We start from the raw sequence: 9,988 nt of genomic DNA on the forward strand, positions 1-9,988 counted from the left end.
GACAACAATTATGGACTAAAATATTACTTTACACAAGTTAGGAATATTTTAGTCCATAATTGTTGTCACTTAGGAATTATTTGAACTTAAAGGCAGTAAATATTATTTAATTACTTTTAAAGTTGTTTGGCGGGGGTTTTTTTAAATTTCTTAATTTAATTTTATTCCACTCAGTGTTACTGATAGTGAGATCTCGCTTTCTCAGGCCTTTGTTTCTCTATTCCTTTATTATCTAGCTGTACTCATATTTTGCCATATTATGCTCAGCAATTTGACCATCAATTTAGTAACTTAACGTGTATTTTTTTCGTTTACTGTCTTCTAGACGTAAATAGACTATAATGAAGCTCCCAAGTAATTTTATAAACTCATTGTATTATGAAACTTGCATAATATTGTTGGTATGTATGGAAAATTTTGGGTTCCATAGTCCATACATCATCCATCATCCAACATATTATGATAATTTCTACCGGTGTTTTTGACTACTTCGGGCATAAAATGCATATAACTGGATATTTACTGGATACTTTATTATGGACAGTGTGGACCATAGCTGGTATAGTAGATAATTTTAATAGCTAGTTTCTTTAATCATTTTATTCACCTTAGTAACACTATAATGATCAATGAGTGATGACGGATTATAGAAACATACAAGTTTTGGAAAATTACTAATTCTTTTTAATACCTGCTTGATCATATTATCATTGAACTAAAAATAGGACTCGAAATAAGTCAATTTTTTAGTTGTTACTTGCCTAATCTCACCTAGAATTTAAAATATTTTTACATTAATATCTACAGGTAAAAAATAATTTAATTGGTAATTATATAACTACTGAATCATACTAAGTTTAACATCTAATTAATATTGTGAATTGTGATGACGAATCATTATTTATTACATTACATAACAATAATGTTATTAAAAACACGTAGCACGTGGTTGTCAAAGCAATTAATTAACCTGTATTAATTAATTTTACACAATACAATATAATTAGCTTACAAGTAGCCAAGGTAAAATTAATTTAACCGCATTTATACAAAATTTATATTCATCGTACGCCATAAGTCAATCTACACCTATTAAAATACTACCCCTAACACTACAACAGGATTGGTTAAATGTTCCATCCCCTAGGGCGTTCGGCCAATCGCGCGGCGCCATTATATCGACGAGGGTGGAGCCAGGGTGGTTTAAATCACAGTGCCTCGGAGAACTCCAACAGTACCGTACGAGCCCATGCATGGCAAAAAACTTTGTTTACAGTGTCAACTTTCGATACGTAAAAAAATTGTGATTCGAATTTAGAAAAATGGCGGGGCCGTATCTGTCACCCTTGCCGGGAGATTTGCTGACCGAGTACATGTTTGGACGAAGACGACAGAGACGGAACCGAACTACGTTCACGCCGCAGCAGCTTAGTGAGTTAGAGTCACTGTTCCAGAAGACGCATTACCCTGACGTGTTCCTGAGAGAGGAGGTGGCGCTACGGATCAGCTTATCAGAAGCTAGAGTGCAGGTAAGATGTTAGAAGCTAGAGTTTGTTAATACGATACTATTTCGTGCCACTGCGGCAAAGTTTAAAATATGTATCGTTGTAATTTATATATCTTTACCAATGATTTAATATGAAAAACTCAAACCAGATATGTTACTACCGCGCGCGTTGTGAAACTTCAAATACGGCCCAATTGGGCCGTCTGTTGTTTAGTCTGCATTGAGCGCAGTCACGAATGTGCCACGTCTTGTCTTACCTAAATAAATGGAAAATGCCGTCGTGTGTGTTTCGAAAATGTACCAATAATGACTCAAAAGTAAACAAAACACATGGAATCTCTTACCACATGTTTTGTATGCAATAAATACCTCGATTATTTACATTTTCAATTATTTTTTTAACAATCTGGAAAAATTTAATTTTCATCATAGCTCAGGCGAGGAAAAAGACGGCGATACGGTTTTCACGCAAGAACGATAAGGATGGTTGCGCTGCAGCATCTAAGAGTAGTTAGTGCAGACTCGCCACATGACTGTTAGATCGTGACTTAAATGCCTACAATTGCAGTTTATTTGTATTCTATTTTATACGCTATGCGATATCATATGCAACTGTACTGCACTGTTTTTTAGGTTAGAAATACTGTTTTTTTGGGTTAGGTAAGAAAATATACACAAAATTTCAAAGAGAAAGAAAAGAAACAAATTAAATATTTTTGAAGGTATATAAGTACATAAAATATGTATTTTATGTAGTATATTCCATTATTAATTATTTCGATGTTAATAAATAAAATTAACTCTTACATAAGTTATTTCATTTCTTACCTACTAATGCTTTTGTATCAAGTGTCCACTCTACGGCTATTTATGTTACTCTCTACGCACAAGAAACTTTGCAGTTCGACGTTTAAAAATAGAACTGTCTTTTTATGTAAATGGCATTCGTATCTTTTGTTTCACTTATCTGTCAAATTTGTCAATGCGTGCAATTTTGAATTTGAAAATTGTTCGGAAGAGATTTAATCCGGAAAATAGTATGAACGTAACAGATCTGTATAAGTAGAATATCATTGATCTTTACACAGAGTAGTGTAAAAATCGTGAGTTTTGCATTAAACTTTTAAAAAATTGTGTTGCTAATTTTGTTGTCAATGTTACATTATATATAATTATTATTTAAGTACTTAACTGAAAAAATTCAAAGTTCTATCTATACATGAAAGTATAGATAGAACTTTGAATTTTTAACTAACTAATATTATAAATGCGAAAGTGTGTCTGTCTGTCAGTCCTACCTCTTCACGCCCAAACAACTGGACCGATTTAGCTGAAATTTGGCATGAAGATATTTTGTGCCCCGGGAAAGGACATAATATTATATTATGATACCTTTTAGCGCAGAGAAATGTACGGTTCCCGCGTGATAAACGACTTTTGGCGCAACGCGAACGAAGTTGCGGCCGTAATCTAGCTGAATATATTAAAGATATGCGCAGCTATAAAATTATGCACAACTATAATCTATTTGATGAGTATTTACTAAGTTGTGTTAAGTTGTATTAAGTTGTGTTAAGTTGTGTTGAACATTCAACTTAACGGCATATAAATTACTAGCTGTTTGACCGAGTTTGCTCGGTATCCGATGTAAATGACATTTTCTAGAAATGATTCCTAGCTAGATCGATTTATCGCCCCCGAAACCCCCTATATACTAAATTCCATGAAAATCGTTGGAGCCGATTCCGAGATTCCAATTATATATATGTATACAAGAATTGCTCGTTTAAAGATATAAGATTATTACAATATGACGTGTTGTAATGAGCTTAATAAATATGGTTAAGTAAAACAGAAAAAAGGGTATATGTTACTTTTGCGGAAAAAATGGTGCTCATTTTGAGTAACTTAGATTATATTATAATTATATTAAGTATGTTAAGTTCTACTAGATTTATATTTTCATATAAATCTAGTATTAAGAGCGTTTACACCTAATTTCAAGTTTCCATACAAACCTGCGGCGGACTATTTGAATTGCTTTGCGCGCAGCGATTTATAGTAGTTTTAAAATATTTGTAGAAAAAAACAACAAAAGATTTGTTAATATTTAAAAACAATTTTATAAATTAAAGTGTTCTTCTATGATATGAACCCATCATTATATTAAAAGAAAGTTAAATTAGAAGTTAAATAAATAGGTAAAAAAATAGTTTTAATTCCTTGATATTTCTTTGATATTTCTCATTCTTTTAATTCAAATTACATAAAGTTATATAGCTAAACGAAATATTTTTTTCTGCTAACTATTTGCTTAAGGATCTTGTCAATAGGTTATTATTATTTTTTAATTAAATCTGTCGCTTGTTTCCTAAATTAAAAGCTTCGAAACCGATACTAAAACGGAATTTAAGAAAACCTATGTTAAGGTATCGAGATTTAATGTACAAATACTCTATAAATCGTATTTTTTTCTCTGCTAACTCTTTAGACAGTGAAATTTCCTATAAAAATAAGTTATCAACATTTTTATAGAGACAAGTGGTTGATGATTTTTTCAAGTTTGAAAAGTACAGTTTTAAGCCAAATTGAGCGTGAAAGGTGTAAACGCTCTTAAAAGGTGTTAAAAGGTAAAACAGTTGAAAAAATTGAAAAAAATGAGGTAAAATATAAACATTAAGTTTATTATTATAAAACTAAATAATTTCGCATATATTTTTTTAATGCAATGGAGATACGACCTAAAATAAAACGACCAAAATATGCCGTATTTTATACAGAACCGTTAGCCGGCGGACATTATCAAACGTAAAAACGAAACCGTGAACGTATGTTGACTTTTTTCTTATTTCCCGAAACATTGGAAGAATTATTGTCAATTAAAAATAGATCTTATGAAACACGGTTTGCTTCTGATCTATTTTTATTTGATGTTGTAACAATTTATTTCGATTCAAATTACCTTGTTAAAAGGTACTTGAATGATTGATGAAACATTTAGAAATACCACCACCTGGGATGAATTAAACTATTTATATTTGATGTCCTCTCCCGGGCTGATGATCTTCATTTCAAATTTCGATAAAATCGGATAAGAGAATTAAGTGTTTAAATCAATATCGTCGGTTAAAATAAAACCACGATTAAAAAAGGAAATCCAAATCCAAACCATAAAGTTAATATACTAATAACTTTATTATTCAAAAATGATCTTATATCTTTAAAGGAGCAATTCTTGTACATATATAATTGGAATCTCAGAATCGGCTCCAACGATTTTCATGAAATTTAGTATATAGAGGGTTTCGGGGGCGATCAATCGATCTAGCTAGGAATCATTTTTATAAAATGTCATTTTATTCGTGTTTTATCGAATACCGATCCAAACTCGGTCAAATAGCTTCCTTCCTTTATGTGCTCAAAGCTTAATGTGATGATTTGTCGTGTCAATCTATATTTAAAGATTGTCACGACTTTAAAAACTTTAAAGTGTGTTCATACCTCATCGATATCGTTTCAGCTTGAGAGACACGCAGAGAGACACACTTTCGCATTAATTATAATATTATTACAAGATGACGCCCGCAACTCCATTGCGCCAAAATTCGATAAAAAGTATATACCTTCCCGAAACCCAAATTATATCTATGTATACCAAATTTCGTTAAAAACAGTTCAGCAGTTTAAGTGTGAAGGTAACAGACATACAGACTTTCGCGTTTATAATATGTGTAAGGATAAGGATTATCTAAAGGGGCTGTTTCACCAACTTTGGGGCAACTTGCCGAAAAGTTACCCCTCTATTAATACAATAGTATAGACTATAGCCTATCCGGTACTTATCAGTAAGTACTGATAAGTACCGGATGACTGAATATACTCTATAGTGTATACTCTATGTGTCAGATTAGTTGTGGATAGCTTATCTGGCAATTATAAGGAAGTGGTGAAACATGCCCTTATTGTATAGAGGGTAACTTTTCGGCACGTTGCCCCAAATACTTCCCGTCACTTGGCTGCCTATTGAGCCGTTCAAGAACTTCGACTTAAGATTACCCTCCCTCGTCTTTTTAACACCCTTTTATAAGCTTGGGATGTATGTATGTAACGGAATCTTTGAGCACGATTTTAACCTATCTCCTGTAGTCTAGATAATTCGAAACTTTGCATACTTACGTATCATTATATAGGGGTGTACGGAACCCTTCGCGCACGAAGGGTTCCGTACCATTATAGAGCAAAATTAGGCCAAAAATTGTGTTTTTTGTATGGGGCCCTCCTTAATTTTTTATTTTATTTTAATATTATTATTAAATATTAAACAAAACATATAACTAAGGACTTTGAGAAAAAAACATGTACCTACCTGTTGCCATTATTGATATAGAGCAAAAAAAAGGCCAAAAAAAAAGTTTTTAGTACTTACCCCTTAAGTCAAACATAATTTACGATTTGAGTTTTAATCATGGTAAACTATAATAATTATTCCTACCTATTATTTTTTTACGCATTGTGCTGCTTAAATAATATAGAGTTATTTGTCATAAAATAAAGGTTTCTGAATACAACCCCATATACTTTTCTACTGCACTTTGAAAATTATTAATAGAATAAGAATAAGTGTTAGGTAGGTATTTTTTGTATAAAAAAAAAAGGTATTTTTTGTATCTTAAATTTGTATTGAGAAAGAAGGCTGGTTCTAATGGCGGCAATTTACGACTAGATGCGCTACAACTTGATTAACGCGCGGGAATCGAACATTTTTCCGGTATCGAAAAGTATGTCTTTTCCCAGGACTTACTGATAAAGCAAAAAAAAAAACAGCAAAATTGATTCAGCGGTTTAGGTATGAACGGCTAATCACATTTTAATATTAGTATGGAAGTATGGATGTATCATTTTAAGTCGCAAATTAACTAACATGAATTATTGTTTCTTAACTTTTCTTCTTTTTCATTTCTGCGTTTACTTACAAAGACACCAGTGTGTCGGATCGAAACGATCTGACGCTATCTACCTCTCTTCTCTTCTCTTCTTCTTCTTTTGGCGTAAGCCTCCCCATTTAGGAGTTGCCAGCGTCAGAGTTGAGGCGAAAAATGTGAACAGTTATAACTTATAACGTAAACTGATTAGCGTCCCAAATGTTTCAGATATTCTGACATTGAAGTCATGATTTAATCAGCTGGTACCGACTTCAAAGTAGTGAAGACTATAATATGCACAGAAATAGTTGGGATTTTGACGAATTCTGGAAAAGGCACTATTAGAGAAAGAATTATTTAATACTTTTTAGTTAATATTTTTATTTGATGATTTCTTAGGCTGACTTGAGTATCACTCATTATATAACAAGGTTCAAACACTAACGGATTTTGTCGCGGAGCACTTTCATTATCGACGTTTCGGCTGTAAAGAAGCCGAAACGTCGAGATTAATCAAAGTGCTAACCTTGGAAGTCGGTTTTAATTTTTTGTTAAAAAAATAATCGCTTGTCCTTTAGGTGTGGTTCCAGAACAGGCGCGCGAAGTGGCGCAAGCAGGCGCGCCTGCAGCTACTGCAGGACGCGTGGCGGATGCGCTGTCTCGGGCTGGGCACGCCACCTCTGTTACAGGGTATGTAACCAATCGCAAGAACTGGTTCCTTATCAGATAAGCAAACGACCTAATTAAGTAGATCTCGGCTTCCGAAACGAGTTTGCGCCACTAGTCTGGTCTTGCGCATTTTTCGCCATTCTTTGACTTGAAGATCGCACAAATCAAATTCCACGCGTGGATCTATCATCTAGTACTGGTCAGAAGCCTTAGCTTGAATAATAGTATGGATAAAAAGTACGACAAAATATAAGTGGTAAGTGAAGCCTATAGAAATTAAGTTCTAGGAACACCATGCAAGTGGTCACCACAGATATCGCGTAAAAGGCGCAAGCGCAATTATTGATAAAACGTCACATAATATATAGATTGAACCCTTTGAACGACCTTGTCTTTGCTCCTGTTTCTCACATGAATTAGTAGAACTGACTCCCGCTCCGCACTACCCATTAGTTAGTGACTGTCTTCACTGCAAATTTTAACCGCACGAAAAACTTTGTAACCCTTTTTACGAAAAATGGGGAAACGTAGGTGCATGAAATTTTGCACAGTTATAGTTTAAATGGCGAAGGAGTGCATCGAACTAATATTATTTTGAAATTATGCTTTTATCATAATTTTTTTAACAAATAAAACATTACACACACTACAACACACACACATGAGAAATGACAGATTTTTGAGTGACAAGGCTATACAAACGAATTATACTCTTTTTATTTATGGTTGAAGTCTGTTGACAACAAGTTGACAAATTGAAAATGGATTATAGTTTTTTTTTATTGAATCTTAGATACTATTATACAATGCTTACACGGCCAGTCAAGTCCCAGAGACAAGAGTTGAAAAAAAAAATAAAGTCAATGTTTTTTTACAAAATATAGGTAGGTAATAGTCCTAATGTCGTTGAAATTAAGGTCGAATTTTGACCATTGGGCGATCTCTAGTTCATATAATTTATCGCGAATTTTTTATCGCATTTGCGGATACTCGTATAAGATTCAATGACTTACAGAAGTGCGAAAAAACTCCATGCTATTGAAATTTGCAGTGCGGACAATCCCTTAATGTTATGCTATCCATGATGAGTAATCTGAAAAATTCTGTTGCAGGTCACACAAAACCTCCCGAATCATCACCCGAAGGCGCCGAATCGCCGCCACCGAAACCATCACCTGAACCTCAACCCACCGAAACCCATGAGAAGTCACCTCACCCGGAACAGTATCACAACGGGAACGTTCCAGAAAACCTCCCACCGATGCCCACACACGATATTCCACCAATGCACTACAACGAAGAGGGACGGATGATGCAACCCTTCCCTTTCCCACCTTTACTGATGCCGCAGATGGATAACTCGGAGGTCGCGCCAACAGATTTGCGGGTGATGCCGCCAAAAACCAGCAATTGTCATTGCGTCACCCCAAACCAAGAGGAGGGACCACAGGATCTGGCGTACCCGAGACGGAAAGAGAGCGACAGCGAGAGCGATTCAGAGATAGACTTAACCTCGCACTCCAAAGACGATGACTTGAGAGAATCAGAGAGATTAGCGAACAGAATAGCGACCAGCATATTCCGAAGTGACGCTGTTCTTCACGATCTGATGCCGAATGACTTGAGTATGGGCATGAAGAACGTGAATGACAGAGTGGGTAGAAATATTCAGATGTAAAGGTAGAAAGGGTTGCTCCGTTTGTATTATTTTGTGTTATTCAGGATTTAGAAACCCAAGTTATTGAAAAAATATAACAGTTTAATAATAAGGCAGATTAAGATACGAGCAGACAAAAGTAGGGATAAAGTATGTCATCAATTTGTGATTACCAATTTCGGTAATATATTTTTAACAACCCTTTAGTTGTTTAATATTATTATTTAAAGTGTTAATAAATGTCTGTAACTAATATATAATAGAGCCCTAAGAAGTAGAAGAGCTTCTTACAGTTTTAGTGACCGGTACTGTTCATTGTATATTATATACTGTTTAAAATGTAGATATTATTAATTTATTTTTACACAATAATATTATGCTTTGTAGATAGCCGTAAGTATGACAATTTTGTTACAACTAGTCAGTAGTGGTATGTAAGGAACATGTAATAGAGACATTATAGAAAAGTGATTTTTAATTCATACTTTTTCCTCTGGAGATCAAAATAGGATCATACAAACGTACAACGATGGCGCGTCTTGTGAGGGCTGCGTTTCCACCAGAGATGTGTTGCGAGGAATGTGTTTTTGAGAGCCAATAGAATCGCTTCATTGAGGTGAGCTTGCGATGACATCGCTCAGCGCGGCGATGCTATTGGATCATAAAAACATATTCCTCGCAACACATCTCTGGTGGAAACGCAGCCGTACACAGCAGTTGTCTGTTGTCTCTCAGGTGATGGCGGCGGCAGTTTTGATTTTCGCTACGCGTTCAGTTTAGTTATAAAGTCTAATATAAAGCCGTATGTGGCCGTGTTCCAAGAGGTTCCAAATAAAACAACAGATAACAATATGGCTTCGATTCTTGACGTCGTGAATAGAGTACCGTACGTTCGGAACTCTCACATAATTTATTCAAGAGGATTTAAAAAGGAAACAAATTATTATTAAGTATTATATTTTATTTCAGTTAATTAAGTATCAAAAATTACATAATGGTCTTTTACATGAGATCGAGTTACAAGCCATACAATCATAAATTAAATACAGATATACATTTAACAGAATTATTGATAATAATAGTATATTAGGTACCCTAGTACAGGTGTTCGTTTTGTTACACTTTAGAGGATTTACCCTAAACTTCAATATTTTATTATCTCTTATAATTATTAGGCTTATTATTATTTAAATAACGATATCTTATACTGTCCTCTGTACAAAATATACAAAA

At 34.1% G+C, this 9,988-nt stretch overlaps 1 protein-coding gene across 1 annotated transcript; it reads left to right on the forward strand.

Moving 5' to 3' along the window:
* Positions 1-1,229: 1,229 nt before the first annotated feature.
* Positions 1,230-8,882, forward strand: LOC121739044 (homeobox protein aristaless-like 3). The gene is made up of 3 exons (XM_042131358.1): positions 1,230-1,529; positions 7,008-7,119; positions 8,211-8,882. The coding sequence occupies exons 1-3, from the start codon at positions 1,323-1,325 to the stop codon at positions 8,774-8,776; spliced, it is 885 nt and encodes a 294-aa protein (XP_041987292.1). The 5' UTR covers positions 1,230-1,322; the 3' UTR covers positions 8,777-8,882.
* Positions 8,883-9,988: the final 1,106 nt, after the last annotated feature.

This window comes from Aricia agestis, chromosome Z, assembly GCF_905147365.1.
Source record: "Aricia agestis chromosome Z, ilAriAges1.1, whole genome shotgun sequence".
Taxonomy (NCBI): Eukaryota; Metazoa; Arthropoda; class Insecta; order Lepidoptera; family Lycaenidae; genus Aricia; species Aricia agestis.

Bases quoted from the DNA above. Each gene is read 5' to 3' on its own strand.
- LOC121739044 (XM_042131358.1), top strand. From the start codon at position 1,323: ATGGCGGGGCCGTATCTGTCACCCTTGCCGGGAGATTTGCTGACCGAG. The intron at 1,530-7,007 runs GTAAGATGTTAG...CTTGTCCTTTAG, and splicing joins TATCAGAAGCTAGAGTGCAG to GTGTGGTTCCAGAACAGGCG. The intron at 7,120-8,210 runs GTATGTAACCAA...ATTCTGTTGCAG, and splicing joins CACGCCACCTCTGTTACAGG to GTCACACAAAACCTCCCGAA.